Source organism: Pseudophryne corroboree, chromosome 6 (genome assembly GCF_028390025.1).
Source record: "Pseudophryne corroboree isolate aPseCor3 chromosome 6, aPseCor3.hap2, whole genome shotgun sequence".
In the NCBI taxonomy this organism is placed as follows: domain Eukaryota; kingdom Metazoa; phylum Chordata; class Amphibia; order Anura; family Myobatrachidae; genus Pseudophryne; species Pseudophryne corroboree.
The window spans coordinates 380,317,575-380,345,130 of NC_086449.1; the positions used below are offsets into that span (position 1 = coordinate 380,317,575).

Sequence of the window (27,556 nt, forward strand, 5' to 3'; positions counted from 1 at the left end):
TATTTTGTGGAGCTGAACCAGATTCCAGTGGAAAGAGGGGACGCAGAGACCAATTCCGGAGCCTGCATCTCTATTACCACTTTCATGCCCATTTTACATAGGAATCTGGTAAACCTCTAACTTGCCTTGTCTTTTTGTATACACTTTGTTCAGCTTGATTGTTTTAAAAATACGTTTGTTACATTTTTGCATTATATTTTCTCAATGCTTTTGTTTCCGTATATTATAAACCTGTTATACTGTATATACATATGTCGAGAAGCCTATGAAGGAAACTGAGCTGTGCAGAGACTTCTAAGGGAAGTATTGTTATTTTATTTGCATTTTTTCCCCAGTGTTTGTCCTATATAGCCACAGCTTAGGTTCAAGTGTAGATTGTTAAGAATAGGGGAGAGAATGACATGCTTGATGGCAGTGTCTAATGTGAGGGAGAGGAGTGGGCAGGTTATGGAGGGTCTGGTGGGATCCTGATGCATAGAGTCAATTTTGGATATGAAGTAGGTGGCAAAGTCAAGGGCAGAGTGATAAAGGGTGTTTTGGGCGGGGGTGGGCAGTGGAGAGAGTTGACAGTGACAAAGAGACGCCGAGGGTTTGAAGACTGGGAGGAGATGAGGTTCTTGAAGTATGACTGTTTAGAGAAAGAAAGGGCAGCACTAGTATGAGAGCTTAAATTTGCAATGGCGGAAGTCAGAGCGTGATTTCCTCCACTGTCGCTCTACGGTAAGTGAACATTTTTGTAGTTATCTGGTGAGTTTGGAATGCCAGGGTTGAGGTGTTGATCTGCGAGGGTGAGGCATTGTATAGGGAAGTGGCTTGTTCAGGGTAGGAGAGAATGAGAATAGGAGAGAGTAGTGAGTCGAGCAGGGAGGATAAGAAAATGGTGTCGGTGGCCTCAATGTTACACTTAGTGATGGTAGCCTTAGGAGGTAGAGATGGAGAAGTAGAGAGGGATAAATTAAAAGAGAGCATGTGATGGTAAGAGAGTGGGAATGAGGACTTGGAGTAGTCAGAAATATCACAATGGTGAGTGAAGACCAGATCCAGTGAGTGCCTACTCACATGGGTGGGTAAGGAGGTACACTGGGAGAGACCAAGCGAAGATGTGAGGTTAAAGAGTTTAGAGGCAGAGGATTCTGTGGAGATATCGATTGGGATGTTGAAATAACCTAAGATAATGAAGAGAATGTCTGAAGAGAGGAAGTGAGGGAGCTGGGAAGCACAGTGGTTGAAGAATTTGTAAGGAGTGCCAGGGAGAAGGTAAATGACAGCTACTCGAAGTTGAACAGGTTGAAAGAGGCGTATAGCATGGACCTCAAATGTAGAGAATGCAAGGGAAGGTTCTGATGGTATGAGTTGGTAGGAGTAATCGGAGGATAGAAGCAACAGATTTCTTTTTTTTCTGGAAACAAATAGTGCAAAGATTCACCCCTGATCTTACAGAACGTTTCTTTGGTACATTACATGCATGCAAAGGGCCATATATAATACCATACGGTCTGGATAAGCAATGTAGATGGTGTGTAGTAAAACAATTCATACAAAGCAGTAAATGCAGTAGCCCTTCCATATGTATCCTTCCTGTACTGTACTTAATCTTGTGTCTCTATATTGGTCTCTTGACACTTCCTTATTTATAGATCAGAACAAATGCTTAAGGGTGTGATTCTTTGTATATGGTACTTTATCTCACCGCTGAAACAGCTGGGTGTACGTTCCTGGCGTCTTCCCCACTAATGCTCGTCGGGCGGCCTGCTGACGTCTCTGTACTGATGCCTCCTCCTGGAAGGAACAGTAACAGTAAAGGACACAATGTCATTTCATCATGTTTTTCATATACTCACTGTAAATAACTATGATAGGCCCAAAGTGCTTACCGCAGGGTTTATCTGTGCGGATACTTTTGCAGACACTGATGCAGAATAGTTTCTGGCAGCAGGATCCTGAAATTCATTGTTGGTGGCATTCTGTGAGACTTTATGCGCTCCATTTGAGGATACCGTTAATGGCTTCCCAGAGTCTGAATTTTACATGAAACAACATACAGTATGTACCACTTACATTTAAAAGTCCACAAGAATAGTACTGCATGCTGAGTGTTAAGTTATAAGGTGTGTTTGACTAGGGCCAGACAAATTTAGTAGCGATACTGTGTATTTCAGGGGAGAAGTCCTGTAGTCCTATCCACTTTGTGCTGATAATGTAAGTGATGGTAGGGCTGGCTGCATGTGATGGGGGTAGTGTCAGTGTTACATACTGTACTAGTGCCACCATTGGAGGTCTGGACAGCAGTGAGTAATGTGTATAAGCGGTCCTACTGTGAGGTGTATCGTAAAGGGAACTACTGTGCGGTGTATCGTAAAGGGAACTACTGTGCGGTGTATCGTAAAGGGAACTACTGTGCGGTGTAACGTGAAGGGGTACTAATGTGTAGTGTAACGTGTATAAGAAGCTCTACTGTGCAGTGAAACATGTATAAGGGGAATTACTGTGCTGTGTAACATGTATAAGGGGTAATACTGTGTGGTTTAACGTGTATAAGCAGCTATACTGTAATGTAATGTACTGTGCTGTGTAATGTGTATAAGGGGCTCTACTGTGCTGTGTAATATGTATAAGGGGCTCTTACTGTGCGGTGTAACGTGCATAAGGGCTACTACTGTGCAATGTAATGTGAATAACAGATACCACTGTGCTGTGTAATCTGTATAAGAGGCTCTACTGTGCGGTGTAATGTGAATTAGTACTATTCTATGGCCACACCACTTCCCCACGAAGACACACCCCTTTATTTTTGGGGTGCACCTTCAGGGGAAAGGGGCACCAATTCTCTTTCCAGCACAGGACACCAAAATGTCTAGTTACGGCACTGTGCTATACTATTGGTTATTGTACGTTACACTTACCAGCTCCTGATTTCCTTCTGGTTATGTTCTCGTTAGATAGCACTGACTCAGTTAGGCCCAGGTACTCTTTAACCAATGATCTTAAATGTTTATAGGCTTCATCTAAATCATCTGCATGAGAAGAATATAGTTATAATACAAGTGTGGTTATTTTCAAATACATTTATTGTTTTCATATACAATATACTGTAGGTCTACTTTTTGTAAAAAATAAAATAAAATTATATTATTCATACTAAACACAGAAAACTATGAAAAATCTCCTACATAACTACTGCAATTCCATGTTTACATAATATATCTACTAACACACAAAGCCAATAAAAAGATTGCATCAAGATGCATCTCTTCACTTGTCTCAATATATCTCCCACTCGACCCTCTACTCAGTACAGTATCTTGCTTGTAACATCCCTGGGCTTTTACACCTGATTACTTCCCCTCTACACAATTTGTCCAAACTTATATGTATTCTTTTACTAACCTTTACCACCTACTGACCCCAAGCCACTATTTACTCTGTTCCCATTGCTGTACCATTCTTGCCTACTTATGAAAAAGCATTATAGGTAGATTGTGAAAGCAATACCTATGAGCGTGGTGTTAGATTGGACATGTACTGCTCCTCCTGAGAACTGTTGCCAGAGCCGGCCTTAGGCATAGGCAAACTAGGCAATTGCCTAGGGCATTTGGTATGCTTAGGGGCACCAGCAGCTTCTGCTGATTAAAATGATATGCAGCATGCCTATATTCTGTGTGTGACTGCGGCTGTATCTGTATATGAAATGCTACGTTGCAGTGTATTCCTGAAAATCACTGTAAGTTTAGCATTTCGTATGCAGATATAGCTGCAGTTGCACACAGAATATAGGCATGTAACATATCATTTTAATCAGCAGAAGCTGCTTGTGCATCCTAGCCACATAGTAATGCAAATAAGATGCATTTTCATAAATAGAAAGCGCCCGACGGTAGCAGAGCTGCCTGCTGACTCATGCCAGGCATCTCCTGCAGAACTAGTGGCGGTGCTAGGGGGCACCAGACAAAATCTTGCCTAGGGCATCATATTGGTTAGGGTCGGCTCTGACTGTTGCATTGTTGCTGAGTAAGATCTACATGTTGATGAAAAGACACTGATACGTTTCGGGGCTTGTTCATGTATTGTGTTCTACTCACAGGTGGTTCCACATTAGTGGCCACAAGAAACCTTATTTAAAAAATAAATAAATAAAAATATATATACACACACACACACACACACACACACACAAACACACACACAACAATACTGTGCAAACGTTTAGGCAGGTGTGGAAAAAAATGCTGCACAGTAAAGCTGTGGATCGTCTGGAGTATACTCATCACCATCAGTGCCATTGCCATGTGGTGTCCCACAAGGTTCTATACTGTCCTCCAAGCTTTTTGCAGTATACATGCTCCCACTGGGTGAAATAATCAGGCGCCATAACCTGGTCTACCACTGCTATGCAGATAGTACACAACTGTACTTGTCCTATGCTCCGGGCACTGATAACCCAATAGCAACCCTAAATGGCTGTCTAGCGGAGCTCCAGGAGTGGATGAGTGCTAGTTGGCTGCGACTGAACCCGGATAAAACAGAGGTCTTTAGGATAGGACCGCAACATCAGAGGACAAGACTGCAGCATAGCCAACCAACTGGACTTACACTTGGGGATTAAGAATTACAAACCACTGATCGTGTGCGGAATCTTGGTGTTGTCCTGGATGGTGGCTTGACACTTAAACATCAGATATCAGCCACAATCAAATCCTCATTCTTTCACCTGAGGAACATAGCCAGATTCAAGCACTTAATTCCCTCAGATGATCTGCCAAAAGTCATACATGCATTTGTATCATCTTGATTACACTACTGTAATGCCCTCTATTTTGGTCTCCCAGAAAAAGAATTGCACCGCTTACAGCTGGTGCAAAACACAGCTGCCAGGTTGTTAACCAACCAGCCCCTTTCTAGCCACATAACACCCATCCTCTACTCCCTTCACTGGCTGCCTGTAAGCTGGCGAATCATCTTCAAGATTGGCTTACTGAGTTTCAAAGCACTACATGACCAGGGCCCAAGGTACCTGAAGCAGCTTCTGATGCCATACTGCCCCACTTGATTGCTGCGATTTGTAGATGAAGGACTTGTAGCAGTACCTAGAATCTCCAGTAATTCATCTGGGGGTCGAGCTTTTAGTCATGCGGCTCCGACTCTATGGAACTCACTTTCCCGCACAGTGCGAGAGGCCCCAACTATAGAATCCTTCAAAAGTAGACTCCAGACTTTCCTGTTTACTCAAGCATTTCCATAATGTCCCTTTAGTATCTACATGCTTCTGTATTTTCTGAAAAGCTTTTCTGTACTTCTTTGTTTCTGTACTATATTATGCTATGCATCTGTTAAGCGCCTTGAATCCTATTGGAGATAGAGCGCTAAATAAATAAAATTATTATTATTATTATTATTACACACTAGGCAATGTGTGTACCAACCGATATTTGCGGAACAGGACCCGGCAGGGATGCCGGCATCGGCAAGTACATATGGCGGGGGCTATGCTGCATTCGGCAGCATGGTCCTTGCTGGAAATGTTGCCCGTCAGACCACTGCTGATGATGTTTGGGAGCGCGCATCGTCAGCGACGTAGTCCGTACACACTGGATGATTTGAACGATGTATCGTTCCGATCTGTTGGAATTGGGCACACTGTTCAAATTTAACGTCTAGTGTGTACACGGCATTAGGATGCTTTAAAAAACAGAGAAATCTGAATCAAATCAATATTTGGTGTGACCACCCTTTGCCTTCAAAACAGCATAATTTCTTCAAGGTACACTTGCACACAGGGACGGATTTGGAAACAAAACTCGCCCTGGAACAGTTTCTAGAAGTCGCCTCATGTGGGCGGCACCAAACCAACTGCAGGCGGAGCCAATACCAAAGTAGGCGGGATTACTTCAAAATTGAATGTAGGCGAAGTTACACCAACAAAAGGCAGAGCATGTCAAATTAGCTGGACCTAACACATTAAAAGTTTAGAAAGTATTGTGTTGTAGCAGGTGTAGTTAAATTAAAACTGGGGTGACATTTAATCCTCTGCACACTCATATCTCAGTCCATCTTCTTCATTTGTCTCTGCTTCTAAGGGGTCCGTTCAGTTCAACACGGATTGAATAGCGCTGGGAGGGAGCTCCTGGTGCTATTCAATTCAGAGCGATGCTGTCCCTGACTAGAGGATTTCTTCTTGCATCCTTCTAAGGGTGCGAGCCAAAATTCCACAAAACTAGGTCCGCAATGCTGCTTTGTGACCTAACGTTGTGCAAACAGCACCACTGCGAGGCAGTTTAGTCGGAGAATGCCCGGTCTCGTGACTAAACACCTTATTTAGTCCAGGAATACGTGTATTCTCAGACTTAGCATCGCGCTGCATTGAATAGCTCCAGAAGCTTCCTCCCGGTGCTATCCAATCCGCGTTGAATTGAATGAACCCCTTAGTCTATCTCCCCCACTAAGTCCATCTTCTGCATATGTTTGCTCTCTTAGTCCATCTTCTGCATGCGTCTCCTCCTCCCTCTCAGTCCATCTCCTGCATCTTTCTCCCAGCCTCTCTTTTCTCATTTTCACACCTATGTCATTCTCCCGGGTTCACTACGATATGCCGGCGGTCGGGCTCCTGGCGACCAGCATACCAGCGCCGGGAGCCCGACCGCCGGCTTACCGACAGTGTGGCGAGCGCAAATGAGCCCCTTGCGGGCTCGCTGCGCTCGCCACGCTACGGGCACGCTATTTTATTCTCCCTCCAGGGGGGTCGTGGACCCCCACGAGGGAGAATAACTCTCGTATGCCGGCTGTCGGGATCCCGGCGCTGGTATACTGTGCGCCGGGATCCCGTCAGTCGGCATACTGAAGACCACCCATTCTCCCTTATGCATGTTTCCTTCTGTCTATTTACTGACCACCTTCTGCCTTTCTCCTTCTGCACAGTTTCTGCCTCTCTCCCCTTTTATCTGCCAAGCTTCGGCCAGTCACTTGATGCAGGGCTTCTGCGCCAATGGGGCAGCCACAATTGGAAGCATGCAGCCACCCTGTTTAAATAGGGAGCACAGCTAACTGCTGTACCACCTGACCCTACCTTTACTGCATCTCAACTGAGTGAACAATTCTGAGCAATTTGCTTCCCCATGCTTTGACAATTGTTCCACTTTCTGCTGTCTGTTCCTTATCTGTGTGCACGCCTTCATCTATCAATCACCTGCCTGTCTTTCACCTTCTGTTAGCCTTCTTGTCTCCAGTTTCTTCCCCATTCCCCTACTCTTTGTGTGTTGTCTGTCCCTACCAGGGCTTAAAGTGGTTCTGGAGAGGTGGTGGAACTAATTTCCCCCGCCACCGACTCCCCTCCCATTAAGCAGAGGCAGGGGCGATGGTCCCCCCCCCCCCCCGTAAACTACAAATTTGTGCCCTAACCCCCATACTGTCTAAAGGAACAGTGCGCGCAGAAGGCGCGTGTCACAAAAAAGGTGTGTGGCATCACATGGAAAGGGCGTGGCCACACAATAGTATCCCCAATACAAATTATGCAACACAGTAGCACACTCTTAGGGGGATATTTAATTGTTTGAAAAGTCAGTTGGGTGTCTGTTTTTTCCTATCTAATAGCCAGGAAAAAACTGACACGCAACCGCCTTTTCAAACATTTGAATTTCCCCCTTATTGTCATTACACTGTACATAGGCCCTCATTCCAAGTTGATCGCTCTCGCTAGCACTTTGTAGCAGCCGTGCAAACACACAGTCGCCGCCCATGGGGGAGTGCATTTTAGCATAGCAGGAGTGCGATTGCTTGTGCAGCAGAGCGCCTGCAAACACATTTTGTGCAAAACAAGACCAGCCCTGTAGTTACTTATTCTGTGCTATGATTGCTGCGACAAGTGACGTGGTATTGACGTCAGATACCCACCCTGCAAACGCCCGGCCACGCCTGCATTTTTCCAAACACTCCCAGAAAACGGTCAGTTGACACCCAGAAACTCTCACTTCCTGTTAATCTTCTTGCGACCGCCAGTGCGACTCAAAGCGTTGCTAGATCCTGTGCAAAAGCACATCGGCCGTTGTACCCGTACGATGTGCGTGCGCATTGCGGTGCATACGCATGCGCAGATCATCTCCGTTTTGACATGATCGTTGCGCTGCGAAAATCCGCAACGAACGATCAACTCGGAATGACCCCCATAGTGCCTCTATTTCATATTACACCACAGAGTAGTGCCCCATATTCACGCTATGCTACACCGTTGCGCCCCTTATACACATGCCCACAGTATCAGTGCCGCATATATACATAATAATACCCAAGGTAACAGTGCCGCTTATACACATAATAATGGAAACGGTATCAGTGCTGCTTACATACATAATAATACACAAGGTAACAGTGCCGCTTATACACATAATAATGGATACAGTATCAGTGCCGTTTGTACACATAATAATGTCAACGGTAGCAGTGGCGCTTATACACATAATGGCCATGGTATCAGTGCCACGTATACACATAATGGGCACAGTATCAGTGCCGCTTATATACATAATAATGACCACAGTATCAGTGCCGCTTATATACATAATAATGACCACAGTATCAGTGCTGCTTATAAACACATAATGTCCATGGTAGCAGTGCCGCTTAAACACATAATAATGCCCACAGTAACAGTGCCGCTTATACACATAATGGGCACAGTATCTGTGGCGCTTATACACATAATTGGCACGGTATCAGTACCGTGCCAATTATGCCCACGGTAGCAGTGCTGCTTATACACATAATAATGGGCATTGTAGCAGTGCTGCTTATACACATGTCCACGGAAGCAGTGCCCCTTTTACACATAATAAATGTCCCCCCCACCCCACTTGCCTCATCTCTCAGTGGTGTCTGCTCTCAGTGCGCCACCAGCTCCTTATTCCCTCCGCAGTCCAGCACCATTGGAGGGGGACTGGGGGAGGCGGGCTAAGGGTATCAGTCTAGCGCCGCCTGCCCACCGTCCCACTATTTGTGTGGGAGCTGCGGATACACTACAGCGCTGCCCTAAAGAATTCTCATGGCCGGGCAAAGTGGGATGGAGGAAATGAAACTGAGAGTATTCCTCTTCTGCATACTGTTACACCGCGCCCCCCCCCCCCCCCCATCCAGATCTCCATGTTACACTGGCACTACAGCTCTCAATCTTTAAAAAAAAATGTCCTGCAAACTGCAGTACCTGATAGTTGTAGATGGAGGTCTGTCTGACTGCTGCAATCAGGGCAGGCTCCATGTCACCATTTCTTCCAGCTTCTTTTCCCCTCCCTGCAGTCAGGCTGACATTACAGTCTGGTGGTGGACGGGAGAGTAGTGCAGGCAGAGGTCAGAGTAGACTTATACCAGTGGCGGATCTAGACTTACAGGGGCAGGACCAGTGCTAGGGTGTTCGGTGACCCCCTGCAAACTATAAATTTGCGCCCTCTCATACTTCACAAAGGGACAGCGTGCCGAAGAGACAGCGCATGCCAGGCATTGCTTCTGCATGGTGCCTGTGAGGCAGGTTGACCAGCGTGGCGTGGAGGGGTGAGGCTCCTGTACCAGTGCCGTAACTAGACATTTTAGCGCTGTGTGCAAAAAAACAGCATCGGCGCCCCCTCTCCCCAAATACAAAACTGGGCCAATGCACGCCGTAGGCGCGCCAAAATATAGGAGCGTGGCTTTATGGGGAAGGGGCGTGTCCACATAGCTCCCTTTTACACAGTAAGGCAGGCAGAGCTCCCTTTTACACAGTACGGCAGGTAGAGTCCCCTTTTACACATTAGGCAGGTATTTTACACAGTACGGCACGTAGAGTACCATTTTACAAATTACAGCAGCAGAGTCCCGTTTTACACATTACAGCAGCAGAGTCACCCTTTGTTACATATTACAGCAACAGAGAGTGAGAGTGTGTGTGTGTCTCAAGTTACCTGTTAGGGCGATGCGGCATCCAGGACTACCAGGCGCAGACACTCATTTACTGGCGCTCACAGTCTCCTCTCCAGTGCTCAGGCTGCGGTGGGTGTCACAGTAGAGGCAGCGGCGGCTCCTATACGGGACCAGGCGGCTGAAGAAGCGCTCTCTCTCTCCACTTCAGAGGTGGCGACGGTGGGTCTCCCTGGCGGCATCAATAGAGGCAGCGGCAGCTCCTATACGGGACCAGGTGGCTGAAGGAGCGCTCCCTCTCCACTTTAGAGGTGGCGGCGGAGCTCACAGCCAGAATTACCGCACGACGGGTAACACCAAATGGCGCGCTCCCCGTCGCTTACAGAGGCAGGCACTACTCCAACACTGACCAAAACAGCCGTAGGTAGAGGTGTGCTGCCAGATGGTGCGCCTTCACTGCACTTGCGCTGTGGGCAAGGCACCATCGGCACACACCTAGTTACGGCCCTGACTTGTACAGATACAGAACGCAGACGGGGGGGGGGGGGGGGGGGGGGGGGCACAGTGACAGAACACAGAGTGGGGGGGGTGACAAAGTGACAGAATACTGGGGGGGTGACACTAACATTATACTGGGGGGGAGGCAGAGTGACAGAACACTGGGGGATGACACTAACATAACACTGGGGGGGTGGCACAGTGACAGAACACTGGGGGGTGACACAATGACAGAACACTTTGGGGGTGACACTAACATAACGGGGGGTGACACTTCACAGAACACTGGGGGGGAAACACTTCTTCACAGAACACTGGGGAGAGGGGTGACACTTCACAGAACACTGGAGGGGGGGGGTGACGCTTCACAGACTTCACAAACAGCCTATTACATCCCAGTCACACACACACACACACACACACACACACACACACACACACACACACACACACACACACACACACACACACACACACACACACAGCCTGTTACCCACCAAGTTACCACAAACACATCCTGTTACATCCCATTCACCACACACACCTACCCACCCCGTTCCCTGGAGTCACCACCCTCCACACAAGCCCATATATGTATGTATGTATGTATGTATGTATGTATGTATGTATGCATGCATGCATACATACATACATATAAGTCAAATGTTACCTCCAGGTCCCCACAGCACAGAGGGAGGCAGGCAGGGTACGGGCTACACAGACGATCACTTGACCCCAGGCAAAGTTGGGGGCGTGGCCTAATCACGGACCCCTGTGGCCACGCCCCCTTTTTAAACCCACATAGCAAGCTGCTGCTGCTGCAGGCTGGAGCCCTAGTTTGTGTTATGGCTGGGGCCGGCTCTGCTGCAGGACCCGCGGCTCCACAGTCTCTCCTCCCGAACGTACCAAACACTGGCGCGGACCTCTGCCTCCACAGGTAGGGCCTGTGCTCCCTATAGCTGCTGGCGGCCGCGACGCATGGTGACACGTAGGGGGGGGCGGAGCCACATATGAGAGGCGGCCCCGCACGCCACTCGGCTCACCGGGGGCTTCCCCAATGCAAGCAATGGCCAATCCGGCCCTGCTTTCACAAAGTAAGGGATTTTTCAGGATTATTGGGGGTAATTCAGCCTTGATCGCTGGTGTGCGTTTTCGCACAGTGGGCAATCAGATCTGAACTGTGCATGCATATGCACTGCAATGCGCCAACGCGTTGGACGACTGCATCGGGCATCGGTGCATAGCGACTGGATGGTGCAAAAAAAAAGCGATCGCACGGGCGATCGCAAGGTGATTGTAGGGTAAAGAAAGTGTATGATTGCGCTTACACTGTACAAGGATGTGACAATCTGGGTATGAGGCTCTCATGGATTTCAAATGAAGAAAAACAATGGACCAGAGGGGAAACCCTTCAATAATAAAAGAAAAGAACACAATAGTGCAAGTATGCCAATATAAAGTGCAGTTCCCTTTAATGGTCTGTATATCAAACTCACAAACGTAGGTTTTTTGGAAGCATGTCAGAATGTGATGATTCACAATTATGGACAATAGATGAGAGTCGTACTTCTTCCTTGTGATAGGATGGGAAATACTAGAAGATAATAAAAAGTGCAATAGTGCAAAAACCTTATGTGCAAATAAGCAATTTTAATTAGCACCAAGATGCACTCACAAACATAGAATAAAAAGGGCTTGTAATAAAATGCTGGTAGATGGAGTCTATACTTATGAAGAGATAAGTCTCATGGAGGTCCCACAGAGTTCCGGATGCTCAAGGGGGTTCTCAGAGAAGCTCCAAGTCCAGTATGTCCAGATATAGCCACAGCTGCTTATTCTGTTGAAAATTCTGTGATTTTTTCGCTAAGTGTATGTGCTGCTAATTCTACAGTGTACTCTGCGCAGTCATCACAACATCTATATTCCATCCGATCGCAAGGTGATTGACAGGAAGAGGCCATTTGTGGATGGCAACTGACCGTTTCTCTGACGTCCTAAGTGGATGCTGCGGACTCCGTAAGGACCATGGGGAATAGCGGCTCCGCAGGAGACAGGGCACAAAAGTAAAAGCTTTAGGATCAGGTGGTGTGCACTGGCTCCTCCCCCTATGACCCTCCTCCAAGCCTCAGTTAGGTTTTTGTGCCCGGCCGAGAAGGGTGCAATCTAGGTGGCTCTCCTAAAGAGCTGCTTAGAGTAAAAGCTGATCCTAGGGATGATTCTGGACACAGTCCAGAAAAAGGTGTTTCTCCCGGAGGAGAAAGCCAGGGAGTTATCCGAGCTAGTCAGGAACCTCCTAAAACCAGGAAAAGTGTCAGTGCATCATTGCACAAGGGTCCTGGGAAAAATGGTGGCTTCTTACGAAGCGATTCCATTGGGCAGATTTCACGCAAGAACTTTTCAGTGGGATCTGCTGGAAAAATGGTCCGGATCGCATCTTCAGATGCATCAGCGGATAACCCTGTCTCCAAGGACAAGGGTGTCTCTTCTGTGGTGGCTGCAGAGTGCTCATCTACTAGAGGGCCGCAGATTCGGCATTCAGGACTGGGTCCTGGTGACCACGGATGCCAGCCTGAGAGGCTGGGGAGCAGTCACACAGGGAAAATTTTTTTTTCCAGGGAGTGTGGTCAAGTCTGGAGACTTCTCTCCACATAAATATACTGGAGCTAAGGGCAATTTACAATGCTCTAAGCTTAGCAAGACCTCTGCTTCAAGGTCAGCCGGTATTGATCCAGTCGGACAACATCACGGCAGTTGCCCACGTAAACAGACAGGGCGGCACAAGAAGCAGGAGGGCAATGGCAGAAACTGCAAGGATTCTTCGCTGGGCGGAAAATCATGTGATAGCAGTGTTCATTCCGGGAGTGGACAACTGGGAAGCAGACTTCCTCAGCAGGCACGACCTCCACCCGGGAGAGTGGGGACTTCATCTGGAAGTCTTCCACATGATTGTGAACCGTTGGGAAAGACCAAAGGTGGACATGATGGCGTCCCGCCTGAACAAAAAACTGGACAGGTATTGCGCCAGGTCAAGAGACCCTCAGGCAATAGCTGTGGACGTTCTGGTAACACCGTGGGTGTACCAGTCGGTGTATGTGTTCCCTCCTCTGCTTCTCATACCCAAGGTACTGAGAATTATAAGACGTAGAGGAGTAAGAACTATACTCGTGGCTCCGGATTGGCCAAGAAGGACTTGGTACCCGGAACTTCAAGAGATGCTCACAGAGGACCCATGGCCTCTGCCGCTAAGAAGGGACTTGCTTCAGCAAGTACCATGTCTGTTCCAAGACTTACCGCGGCTGCGTTTGACGGCATGGCGGTTGAACGCCGGATCCTAAGGGAAAAAGGCATTCCGGAAGAGGTCATCCCTACCCTGGTCAAAGCCAGGAAGGAGGTGACCGCACAACATTATCACCACAAGTGGCGAAAATATGTTGCGTGGTGTGAGGCCAGGAAGGCCCCCACGAAGAAATTTCAACTCGGTCGATTCCTGCATTTCCTGCAAACAGGAGTGTCTATGGGCCTAAAATTGGGGTCCATTAAGGTTCAAATTTCGGCCCTGTCGTTTTTCTTCCAGAAAGAATTGGCTTCAGTTCCTGAAGTCCAGACGTTTGTCAAGGGAGTACTGCATATACAACCCCCTTTTGTGCCTCCAGTGGCACCGTGGGATCTCAACGTAGTTCTGGGATTCCTCAAATCACATTGGTTTGAACCGCTCAAATCTGTGGATTTGAAATATCTCACATGGAAAGTGACCATGCGGTTGGCCCTGGCCTCGGCCAGGCGAGTGTCAGAATTGGCGGCTTTGTCTCACAAAAGCCCATATCTCTTTTCCATTCGGACAGGGCAGAACTGCGGACTCGTCCCCAGTTTTTCCCTAAGGTGGTGTCAGCGTTTCACCTGAACCAGCCTATTGTGGTACCTGCGGCTAATAGGGACTTGGAGGACTCCAAGTTGCTAGATGTTGTCAGGGCCCTGAAAATATATGTTTCCAGGACGGCTGGAGTCAGGAAAACTGACTCGCTGTTTATCCTGTATGCACCCAACAAACTGGGTGCTCCTGCTTCTAAGCAGACGATTGCTCGTTGGATTTGTAGTACAATTCAGCTTGCACATTCTGTGGCAGGCCTGCCACAGCCAAAATCTGTAAATGCCCATTCCACAAGGAAGGTGGGCTCATCTTGGGCGACTGCCCAAGGGGTCTCGGCTTTACAACTTTGCCGAGCTGCTACTTGGTCAGGGGCAAACACGTTTGCAAAATTCTACAAATTTGATACCCTGGCTGAGGAGGACCTGGAGTTCTCTCATTCGGTGTTGCAGAGTAATCCGCACTCTCCCGCCCGTTTGGGAGCTTTGGTATAATCCCCATGGTCCTTACGGAGTCCCCAGCATCCACTTAGGACGTCAGAGAAAATAAGAATTTACTTACCGATAATTCTATTTCTCGTAGTCCGTAGTGGATGCTGGGCGCCCATCCCAAGTGCGGATTGTCTGCAATACTTGTACATAGTTATTGTTACAAAAATCGGGTTATTATTGTTGTGAGCCATCTTTTCAGAGGCTCCGCTGTTATCATGCTGTTAACTGGGTTCAGATCACAGGTTGTACAGTGTGATTGGTGTGGCTGGTATGAGTCTTACCCGGGATTCAAGATCCTTCCTTATTGTGTACGCTCGTCCGGGCACAGTATCCTAACTGAGGCTTGGAGGAGGGTCATAGGGGGAGGAGCCAGTGCACACCACCTGATCCTAAAGCTTTTACTTTTGTGCCCTGTCTCCTGCGGAGCCGCTATTCCCCATGGTCCTTACGGAGTCCCCAGCATCCACTACGGACTACGAGAAATAGAATTATCGGTAAGTAAATTCTTATTTTTACAGGAGTGTCCGGAAAAACGCAGGAGGGACCAGGCGTTTTCAGGGAGGGTGTCTGACGTCAGCTCCGGCCCCGATCACCAGGATCACATTGCAGCGGCAGAGTAAGTCCTGGCTTGATCAGAGACTGCACAAACTGATGTTTGTGCAGCTCTGCTACAAATGCGAACACACACTTGCACATAGCTAATACCCTACCCCTGTAGACGACAATCTAATTGCAGGGATGCAAAAAAAGGCACCCTAGCGATCAGGTCTGAATTACCCCCGTAGTCAGGTTTATGATTAACCAATCAAACCAAACAGGTGATAATGATCATCATTTTCAGATGTAGGTTGAAATCAGTCATTAACTAAAGCAGAAATAGCTGTGTAGGAAGCTTAAAACTGCTTAAGTCTGGCCAGAAGTGTTTTTTATGGAAGAATTGTGCCTAAAAAGCCATACCTTCAACATGGAAACAAAGCCAAGTGACTCAAGTAAGCACGAAAACATAGGAACTGGGGTGCAGAAAAATGGCAGCAGGTGCTCTGGACTGATGAGTCAAATTTGAAATATTTGGCTGTAACAGGAGGCAGTTTGTTCGCCAAAGGGCTGGAGAGCGGAACAATAATGAGTGTCTGCAGGCAACAGTGAAGCACGGTGGAGGTTTCTTGCAAGTTTGGGGCTGCATTTCAGCAAATGGAGTTGGGGATTTGGTCAGGACTAATGCATACTTGCCTACCTGACCCTCTCCATGAGGGAGAAAATGCTCTGTTCCTGGACTTTCCTGGTAATGTATAATTGCCATCACCTGTGGTGAGCTAGTTAATTGATAAGAAAGGTGTTTCACCACAGGTGATGGCAATCATACATTACCAGGAAAGTCCAGGAACAGAGCATTTTCTCCCTCATGGAGGGGGTCAGGTAGGCAAGTATGGACTAATGGTGTCCTCAATGCTGAGAAATACAGGCAGTTACTTATCCATCATGTAATACCATCAGGGAGGCGTCTGATTGGCTCCAAATTTATTCAGCAGCAGGACAAAAACTATCTTCAGCATAAAGAAGAATAAGGATTCCTGAAAGTGATGATATGGTCTCCACAGAGCCCTGATCTCAACAACATTGAGTCTGTCTGGGATTACATGAAGAGACTGAAGGATTTGAGCAAGCCTACATCCACAGAAGATCTGTGGTTAGTTTCCAAGATGTTTGGAACAACCTCCCTTTTTCTTTATGCTGAAGATTGTTCTTAGTCCCCCGCCCATCCGCAGCACTCCTCTGCCACGGCGGAGACAGATGCTAAAGGACATACTTGACCACTAGCGTCTGACAGGGATCACAGCACTACAGTGTTACCCAGAAGTTCCGGGAACGATTAGCACCAGGAGAATATGCAGCTTTCTGCAATGCTGTATCTTCTGCCCTGACACCCCTAACAACTAGCATTACATCCCTGGCAATAAGCACGACACCCACAGCATTAAACCCCTGGCAAACGAGCATTGCACTCCTGGCAATGAGCATTACTTACACCCCTGGCAATGGGCATTACACCGCTGGTAATGAGCATTACATCCCTGGCAATGAGCATGACACCCAGTGCATGAAACTTCTGGCAACGAGCATGAAACCCCTGGCAATGAACATGACACCCCTAACAACAAGCCCCCCTGGCACCAAGCATTACACCCCTGACAACGAACATGACACCCAAAGCATGAAATCCCTGGCAACAAGCATTACACCCCTGGCAATGAGCATGCCACCCAGAGCATGAAACCCCTGGCAACAAGCATTACACCACTGGCAACGAGCATGGAACCCAGAGCATGAAACCCCTGACAATGAGCATGAGACCCCTGACAATAAGCATGTAATTTAATAGTAATTAGAAGCCTTACTGTGGGGCAAAATGTGTACCACTGATATAGGGCCTAATTCAGATCGGATCGCAGCAAATGTGTTAGCAAATGGGCAAAACCATGTGCACTGCAGGGGGAGCAGATATAACATGTGCAGAGAGAGTTAGATTTGGGTGGGGTGTGTTCAAACTGAAAGCTTAACTGCAGTATAAAAATAAAGCAGCCAGTATTTACCCTGCACAGAAACAATATAACCAACACAAATCTAACTCTTTTTGCACGTTATATCTGCCCCCCCCCCCCCTGCAGTGCACATGGTTTTGCCCAACTGCTAACAAATTTGCTGCTGCAATCAACTCTGATTACCCCCATGGTTTTGGCCATTTGCTAACAAATTTGCTGCGTTCAGACCTGATCGCATGCTACTTTTTTGGCAGCGCTGCGATCAGGTCAGAACTGCACATGCATATGCTTCGCAATGCGCAGGCGTGTCACCCCCCGGCGACGGGGATCGCTAGAGAGTGATGGACTTACCGAAGAAAGCGATCGCACTGGCGTTCACAAGAAGATTGACAGGAAGAGGCCGTTTGTGGGTTTCAACTTACCGTTTCCAGGGAGTGTCCGAAGAAACGCAGGCATGTCCAGCCGTTTTAAGGGAGGGTTCCTGAAGTCAGCTCCAGGCCGGATTGTTGTAGTGGCTGAGTAAGTCCTGAGCTGTGCAGAGACTGCACCCCTGAACATCGATTACCCCACTCCCCCTGTAGGCGGCGACTACCTGGTCGCAGCAGAGCAAAAAACGCCTGCTTGCAACCAGGTCTGAATTAGGCCCTGAAATAGGCCCATATACTGTACGCTTGTAAGCAGAGCAGAAATCTATAACCTCTTTGTCAGTTTGTTAATCTACAGAATTGTTTAATTAATGTTTTTGATCCCAACTATAAATCACAGTGTAGAATTATTTTACTATATAAATAAATGTAAATCATTCTAAAGACATGGATAGAATCTATGAGGAATGTTAGGATATCAGTCCTCATAGTTTCACTCTCTCGTGGTTTACACCTACTGTAATTCGCTTATCAAAAGTGATATTGGCCATTGATGATCCACTGGCCACTGCAATACTTACAGAGTCAGGTTTATCCCAGTAAGTTAAGGGTCCTGGACAGGCACAAGGATGTATGCCCATATATCCACCCAACATATGACTTCAATCCAGCCAGTGTTAGACTGTGCTATACAGTGCTCACCAGGGACGTGCAGTCAGGGGAGGCAGTGCCTCCCCTGTCATTAATGAGTAAAATAATACAAAGAAGATACTTATGACACATAAGTATCTTCTTTATTATTTTGCTCATCATTAAACTGTTCCTAATCAGTTTGGGAGGCACCGATCGTGGTGCCTCCCGTAGTGATTGGGAAAAGATATGGGAGCGGGGGGCGGGCGCGGGCGGGGCCTAGCAATGGGCAGGAAAATCCCATTGAAATAACATGGGAAAGTGGCACCATTAGAGGTGCCGCTTTCCGACAGGGACGTGCTTTCAACCTATGAAAGCACGTCCCTGTGAGTGAGGCCACAGTGATTGGCCAGCGGATCCGTCACTGGATCCGCTGTCAATCACTGTGTGGGCGTCGGTGGCGGCGGAGTTGCGGGATGCGGCAGGCCGGGCGGCGGAGGTGCTGGCGGCGGAGATGCGGGCGGCGGCGGGACGCGGCATTCAGGCTTATGTGCAGAGTTTGGCAGCGGAAGCGGTACCCATTTCAAAAATGGCACCCCAGCGTCATTTTTGAAATTCAAGATTGCCGCCGCGAGCCAATCATGGCTCGCCGCGTCATCGCCCTACCTCCTCCCGCTGACTTATATAAGTCAGCGCGAGGCAGCGGCTGTCAGTCCGACGGCGGAGGAGGAGCAGAGAAGAGCTCCTGAAGATCGAAGACGTCGTGGAAGTCCTGGATGGGCGGCGGCTATGCAAAGGAGCTTAGCAGCCGCTGCCCACCAGGTGAAGACGCTGGAAGTCCTGGATGGGCGGCGGCTATGCAAAAGAGCTTAGCAGCCGCCGCCCACCAGGTGAAGACGCCGGAGGAAGACGCCAGAAGCCCTGGGGAGGTGGCGCCCCCCAAGGTGAATGTTGGCATAGTGCGATGGATTGATACCATAGGTGTGCAGCAGGAGGTCATATAGATAAAGGATCACCTCAGGAGTTACCTTGTATTCAGACAGAACGAGACTTGAGATGTATATCTTCTTTATATAGTACTGAGTACCAGGATCAATATAACAACAGGTTTCAGTAACAGCTTCTTAACTTAAACATGTCAGTAACATGAGCTGCTCAGCTCACCTCCTTTCCTCAGAGACTTTTCTAGAACACACACGTGAGGAGGAAGAACAAACAAGTACATGCATATACAGCAGACAAAACAATACACCTCTGTAAGTATACAGCGCAATCTGCTGCCCCTGTACGGTAACTACATGCATATAAACAAACCCATAGTCTGTTGTACATATTTCAACACCCCTTCTCAACAGACTGGGTTTCTTCAGTTAGACCTATCTTTGACGTAAGTCTCCAATGTCTCTCTCTGGTAAGAGGCTTAGTCATGATATCAGCTGTCATATCTTCTGTTGGGCAATAGTTCAACTCTATAAGACCTTGTTCCTGTAGATCCCTCAGGAAGTGATGCTTGACATCAATGTGCTTGGTTCTTGGGTTCACTCTTTCTGTTTGCGCTAATGCAAGGCATCCTTGATTATCCTCATATATCTTGATAGGTTCTTCTTGAGGCATTCCTAGGTCTGATAGTAGTTGCATTAACCATACCACTTCTTGACTGGCGTGAGCTGCTGCGATATATTCAGCTTCTGTAGAAGATAGTGCTACGGTAGACTGCTTCTTACTTGTCCAGCTGATTAATCCTTCTCCGATAGAGAATAGATATCCACTTGTGGATTTTCTGTCACTTGTATCTCCAGCCCAATCTGCGTCAACATATCCTGTTAACTTGTGACTTGTGTTTGCTGAGAGCTTAAGCTTCTTGTTAATCATTCCCTTCAAGTAACGAATTACCCTCTTAACTGCATTCCAATCCATCTTGGTTGGTTTAGAGACTTTTCTGCTTAAAATCCCGACTGCTGTGGAGATATCTGGTCTGGTGACGGTTGCAATGTATAGCAATTTTCCTATGGCTTTTCTGTATAGATGGTTATCCTGTAACAGGTTGCTCTGATCATTTGGTTCCTTTTCATAACTTGTCTCCATAGGAGTGCTTGCTGTCTTTGCATCTTGTATACCAAATTCCTCAATGGTTTCCTGAATTTTGTATTTCTGACTTAGTGTGAATGTTCCATCATCTTCTCTTGAGATTTGCATTCCCAAGTAATGCGTTATGTGACCGAGGTCTTTTGTTTCAAACTGACGGTTTAGTTCTTGTAGCAATTCAATTTCGTCCCCTTCTTGTTCAAAACAAACTAGCAAATCGTCCACGTAAATCAATACATAGAACCATCTTTCCTCTATCAATTTTGTATAGAGACATGGGTCTGCTTTGCTTCTAATGAATCCTTTTTCTGTCAGAACTCCATTTATCTTTGTATTCCATGCTCTTGCTGCTTGTTTAAGACCATATATACTCTTGTAAAGTTTACATACATGATCTGGGTTCTGAGAATTCACGAAGCCTGGTGGTTGTTCCATGTATATATCTTCCTTTAGTTCACCGTGTAGGAAAGCCGTCTTTACATCGAAATGTTTCACTTGCATACCCTTTATGGCTGCTGTTAGGAGTAAGGTTCTAATGGTAGTGTGCTTCACAACTGGAGCAAACGTTTCATCATAATCTTCTCCAAATTTCTGTGAATATCCTTTAGCAACCAGTCTTGCCTTGTATCTTTCTATTTTTCCTTCAGAATCATACTTGACCTTAAAAGTCCACTTACATCCTATGGCCTTTTTGTCTACTGGTAGTCTGGTCAATGTCCATGTCTGATTGTCTTCCATTGATTCCATTTCTTCTTTTGCGGCTCCTAACCATTTCTGTGCTTCTCTTTCAGAAAAATTAGCAATTTCTTCCCATGATGCAGGTTCTTGTATGTTAATAGCTTTTGCTTTGTAAGATAAACGTGCAGGTGCTTTTCCCTTATTTTCTCTTGAAGAGCGTCTCACCCCCTCGGATGTACTCTCACGAGTGTCGCTGGTATTTGTCTTGTGTTGTACTTCAACTTCTTGAGTGATCTCTACATCATCTGTTTCTTTGGATTCAGTGCTTTCTTCTTCAGTAGAGTCTACTGGAATTATGACATCATCTCGTGTTTCTTCTATGAATGTCACACTGTTGCTTATAACTATTTTTCCAGTTCTTGGATTTAAGATTCTGTAGCCTTTTGAATGTTCGCTGTAGCCGACTAGAACTCCCTCTTCTGCTCGGTTCTGCAACTTGCTTCGTTTTTCAGCGGGAATGTAGACGAAGGCTCTGCATCCAAAAACTCTAATGTGCTTTAAGCTGGGTTTCTTACCGTGCCACAGCTCATATGGTGTCTTCCTTACTGCTTTGGAAAGTAGTCTGTTTAGAATATAGGTGGCTGTTGCCCTATACCACCCTCATGGAGTCTGTTTCTGATCGTTTGAGTAGACACATGCACATTTGTGGCTTGCTGGAGGTCATTTTGCAGGGCTCTGGCAGTGCTCCTCCTGTTCCTTCTTGCACAAAGGCGGAGGTAGCAGTCCTGCTGCTGGGTTGTTGCCCTCCTACGGCTTCCTCCACGTCTCCTGATGTAGAGGCCTGTCTCCTGGTAGCGCCTCCATGCTCTGGACACTATGCTGACAGACACAGCAAACCTTCTTGCCACAGCTCGTATTGATGTGCCATCCTGGATGACCTGCACAACCTGAGCCACTTGTGTGGGTAGTAGGGAGGTCATACAGGCACGTGGAGGCCACACACACTACTGAGCCTCATTCTGACTTGTTTTAAGGACATTACATCAAAGTTGGATCAGCCTGTAGTGTGTTTTTCCACTTTAATTTTGAGTGTGACTCCAAATCCAGACCTCCATGGGTTAATAAATTTGATTTCCATTGATAATTTTTGTATGATTTTGTTGTCAGCACATTCAACTATGTAAAGAACAAAGTATTTAATAAGAATATTTCATTCATTCAGATCTAGGATGTGTTATTTTAGTGTTACCTTTATTTTTTTGAGCAGTGTGTGTGTATATATATATATATATATACATACACATACATATATATATACATACACATACATATATATATATATATATATATATATATAAAGAAAGTCCAGAGTGTGCTCAATATATTATACTGATTGAAGAAAACGTATCACGCAGAGAAAGTTTTTTTAGTAAAAAATATTTTAATCGGTTCCATTAGACATAACAAAGTTCTTCTGGAAGCATAGATGTGTCAACCAAGCTTTTCCATGCACATACCACACACTGGTTGGTGAAGAAGAATATCACCCTCACCTTACGGTGTGAGCTCTAGGGTGAATCTACAGTTAGGTTGGTGGTGGATGGAAGGGATACACCCTACGCGTTTCCTCCAGTTGGACTTCTTCAGGGGTTGGTGATTTCTAGGTGAGAAAGACCCTTTGCTTGTGAGGATAAGAGATGGCATCTTTTTGGTAGGTATTTATTTGATTCCCTTAACTCTTATCCTCACTAAATTTGCTTTACACACTTTTTAAGCACTTTTTGAAGGACTTCTGAATGGAGAAACTGAACTGAAACTCTCTCAATCAGTATAATAAATTGAGCGCACTCAGGACTTTCTTTTTTTGTATCTACTTCTTAAGTTCCCACTAACAGGGGTTCTTCCTGAGGTGCTGCTTTTTAAGCGCGAAAAGGGGTATACTGTCTGGTATATATATACAGGGGCGGATTGGGATCGAACTCCAGCCCGGGAAATTTATGGAAGCAGTCCTAATGGGGGCGGAGTCTGTTGAGGAGGAGGGGTCTGTTAAGAGGGTGGGGTCTCTCCTCAGAGGTCCTGATTCTGAGATAGACACAGTTGGGGCCTCCTTTGCTTTACATTATGTTAATGTTTACCTGCGACTTTATGCATATACTGCTACAATGCTGGCTGTGAGTGCTGCCTGATCAGCTGGCATCCTGAGAACAAGGTACGTCTTGCTCCTGTCTAGTCCCCAAACCATACACTGTGACTGGGGACGCCCTAACCCTTACACCATCATGAAAATGCAAATAATGTAATTAAAAATAACCTCTCTGCCGGGTCCCCTTCAGTGCTCAGTCGCCGCTCTTGCCAGTTCAGTGAGAGTACGGAAGCTAAGGTGGTGGCGGGTGTAGTGAACCCAGCTCCGACCATCGATATGCTTCTGCTCCCGGGCCGGGCTCAATGTAGAGACCTTTGGCTGGGGCCAGTGAGAGGATGCTATTGGGCTTGTTAACTTTCTCCAGGTCCTCCGTTGGTAGAACAGCTTCACCACTTTTCCCGGCTACCGGCACCCGGAAGTCCTTTCTAGCCTAACTTCCGGATTGTGTTCCAATGAACTGCAAGTACTGGAAGCAGTGTGAGATAGCCCAGCCTGAGTGTGAATCAGCCTGGCTGAGGGGGATATTATATATATATATATATATATATATATATATATATACTGCATAACCCATTCCTGGGTTACCATCCCCCTCCCCTCCCAATTCCATGGGCTGTGGAGAACTGTCATTGAACTACAGGAAAAAATTCTTCTGACCTTTTGCTGAAACGCAAGTAGCAAATCACTGGTTAAACACTGCGTGAGGGGGATGACAGCAAGCAAGAAGGAGGTGGACAGTTTTGCCACAACTGTTGGTGAGAACTACATCATAGGATTGCTGCTCTCAGAAGTGACCTGCCAAGAATAGGAAAGCACCATAGCATCCCTGTGCATCTTACAACTGCTATGCATACAGTATGTGCGAGACAAGGACAGATCAGTGTAGGACTACCCTCGGTAGTAAAATACAAAAATAAACACCATTTTAGTTAACAAAAGACTATTTTGCACCAGAAGTGTAAGTAATTTCTAAGATAAAAACATAAATAATGAATTTGGGAATAAGGTGCAAATATTACAATCATTTTAAATAATCATTAGCTTGCTTATTACCTGTGTTGATAACAGCATCAAAGAAGCCTGGGGCATCCTGATGTACCTTTTTGTACATATCCACTCGAGACACTGCTACATCTATCTCAGGTCTTGTGAACAAGCCCTTCCTCCTCAGCCATCCTTCATATTTCTCCTTGTCCATTGGCAGAAGCAAAATGTAACGTGGTTGAAAATAGGAATGTTTTAAGCTTCTTACACCCTGAAACAAAACATTAAACAACGAAGTGTCACCTTTATACCTAAAAATGAGATGCTTTTAAAAGACAGGATCCGGTCAACAGTAACTAGGCCGACACTATCTAGGTCGACCACTATTGGTCGACAGTAACTAGGTTGACAGGGTCTCTAGGTCGTCATGTTCTAGGTCGACAGGTCAAAAGATCTACATGAGTTTTTTTTTTTTAAATCTTTTTTTTTTTTACTTTTTCATACTTAATGATCCACGTGGACTATGATTGGAACGGTAATCCTTGCCCGAAGCATGGCGAGTGAAGCGAGCCATGCGAGGGGACACGGTGCACTAATTGGGGTTCCTGGTCACTCTACAAAGAAAACGACACCAAAAAAACATAAAAAACTCATGTCGACCTGTCGACCTAGAGACCCTGTCGACCTAGTTACTGTCGACCAATAGTGGTTGATCTAGACACTGTCGACCTAGTTACTATCTACCATCCATACCACACCCCCTGCTGACATGGTGACATCCAGATGCTCTCCTCTATCAACTGGGTGAAAATGTGAAGAGGTCTACAAAAGTGGATACTACTGCGATGCCCACATGTTCTTTGTATTTGGGTGATGTACCGTCTTGCTCTCCTGTTGCTCTTTCCTTTGGTACAGATGTGCCCTCTTACATATTTGCTCCGTGCACTACAAGTCGCGTTACATATAACGCGTGAGTGCCGTGTGACTCGGTAGCGCATTCTTCTGCGAAAATGTGTCTTAGATGCAAAGTAAGCACAAGCAGCTTCTGATGATTACAGCATGCCTATATTCTGTGTGTGACTGCGACTGTATTTGCATACAGTAGCGGATCTTGCCACGGGCAAGCAGGACTTTTGCCGGGGCGCCGCCACCATCCGGAGGGCGCCGCACCATTGCAAGATCCGCTGCTGTGCCCCCCACTATGTCCCGCTGGTCCCCCGCTGTGAAGGGAACTAGACGCTACGCGTCTAGTTTCCCTTCGTGGAGAGGACCTTTGCTGTGCGGTGCGCCATGACGTCATCGCGCACCGCACAGCATTGTGGGACTGACAGACGCTAGGGGTCATATTTGACCTCTAGTGTCTGTGTATGCTGTGCTATGGGAGAGACGTCATGACGTCTCTCCCATAGATCCGAGGAGAAGAGCGGTGCCGGCGGAGGTCTGCAGCGGTCAGGAGCGGGGATTGTAAGTATTTTTTTTTGTGTGTGCAAGCGGCGCTACGCTACAGGGGGCACAAATCGGGGCACAACTCTACAGGGGCCGTAACTGAGCACGCCCCCTGTATGAAGCCACGCCCCTATTCTCCGCCCGGGGCGCCAAAAGAACTAGAACCAGCCCTGTTTGCATACAAAATGCTATGCTACAGTGTTTTCATGGAAGACACTGTAACGTGGCATTTCGAATACAAATAGAGACTCAATTACACACAAAATATAGGCATGCCACATATCATTTTAATCAGAAGAAGTTGCTTGTGCTTCCTATTACCTTACTTTACGTCTAAGAAGCATTTTCGCAGAAAATAAGACGTTCAGCGCTACCGAGTCCCACCACGGCATGGCGTGACTTCAAGGGCTGTTTAGCATGACTGCAGCAAGGATGTAAGAGGGCATATTTGTACCTTATAAAGAATACACACAACTCCAGCAGCAGCTGTACATACCATGTGAGTAGCCTTACAAATTGTCTGTGACAACTGATATCCCTGAAAAACTGGGTAACTCCAAATGTAAGATCTGCTCTACACTCCACGCAATAGAATCTTTTCAGAGGTAAACTTATTACTAAATGTGACAGCTAGCACATATAAAATATGTATGTAAAAAAGACATAACTGAACTGACTAAACATGAGAAAGATGTGATACTTCAACATGATGATCCAAATTATTATGCAGTAATGCTAAACTGCCCTTGTGATATAAGCAACACTGAGCAAATTATTCCTCTTATGACTGGTAGAAATAGTGGCAAGAGTAAAGATTCTATAATAGTTGATATCACCAAGTGTGTAGCTACCATAGGTGCAGGGAATGCAGCTGCTATGGGGCCGAGCTGAGTGGGGCCCACTTGCCCTTTCAAAGATACATTCAATATACATTTTCCACATTGGGTGATGCATAGAGGCACTTACAAACTTTTACCTTGGGGCCTACAATATATCTAGTTATGCCCATGGGCCTGCTCATTGTAATGTGGTAAAAAATGAACAGGAGGCCACTATACTGTTACATAATATGAACTGGGGCACTGTAATGTGGCATAATATGAACTGGAGACACTATATGCTAGATATATGAAACGCCGATATGGGGGAGAAGTGGTATCAGCGCATGTTATGTATTCAGGACCGTAACTAGGTGTGTGCCGATGGTGCCTTGCCCACAGCGCAAGTACAGTGAAGGCGCACCATCTGGCAGCACACACCTACGTACGGCCGTGTAAGTCAGTGATAGACAAGTGTAATTTAGGCTGTCCTCCAGCGCCTAGCTCCAGCCACCGCCTCTGTGAGGGACGGGAAGTGCGCCATTTGGTGTTCCACACAGCCCGTCATCCGCGGTAATGCCGCCTGTGAGCTCCGCAGCCGCCTCTGTCCTTCAGCTGCCTGCTCCATTATATGAGACGCCGCTGTCTCTACTGATGGTGCCTGTGAGCCCTGCCGCTGCCTGTGAAATGGAGAGGGAGTGCCAAGCGCTCCTTCAGCCGGTATCTCCTGTATATGAGACGCCACCAGTGAGCCCTGCCGCTGCCTGTGAAATGGAGAGGGAGCACCGAGCGCTCCTTCAGCCGGCGTCTCCTGTATAAGAGACGCCGCCAGTGAGAACCGCCGCTGCTGCACTGGACAAGGGACTGTGAGCAGCTGGAAAGAAGTCCTGGATGCAGCATCGCCCCAACAGATACACAGACACACACACACACACACACACACACACACACACACACACACACACACAATGGGAGACTCTGCTGACTAATGTGTAAACAAGGGGGATCCTGCTGCCGTAATGTGTAATCAAGGGGGATCCTGCTGCCGTAATGTGTAATCAAGGGGGACCCTGCTGCCGTAATGTGTAAACAAGGGGGACCCTGCTGCCGTAATGTGTAAACAAGGGGGACCCTGCTGCC

General features: G+C 46.9%; 1 protein-coding gene across 3 annotated transcripts in view; it reads right to left on the reverse strand.

Annotated features, from left to right (window-relative positions):
• LRGUK (leucine rich repeats and guanylate kinase domain containing) overlaps nt 1-27,556 on the reverse strand; it is a 338,728-nt gene that overhangs the window by 5,534 nt on the left and 305,638 nt on the right. For all 3 annotated transcript variants that reach the window (XM_063926758.1, XM_063926757.1, XM_063926759.1), the window contains 4 exons: nt 24,222-24,423; nt 2,904-3,014; nt 1,875-2,017; nt 1,691-1,779 (listed from right to left, as the gene is read on the reverse strand). In XM_063926758.1, coding sequence (XP_063782828.1) covers nt 1,691-1,779; nt 1,875-2,017; nt 2,904-3,014; nt 24,222-24,423 — 545 coding nt within the window. The remainder of the gene's footprint in view (nt 1-1,690; nt 1,780-1,874; nt 2,018-2,903; nt 3,015-24,221; nt 24,424-27,556) is intronic.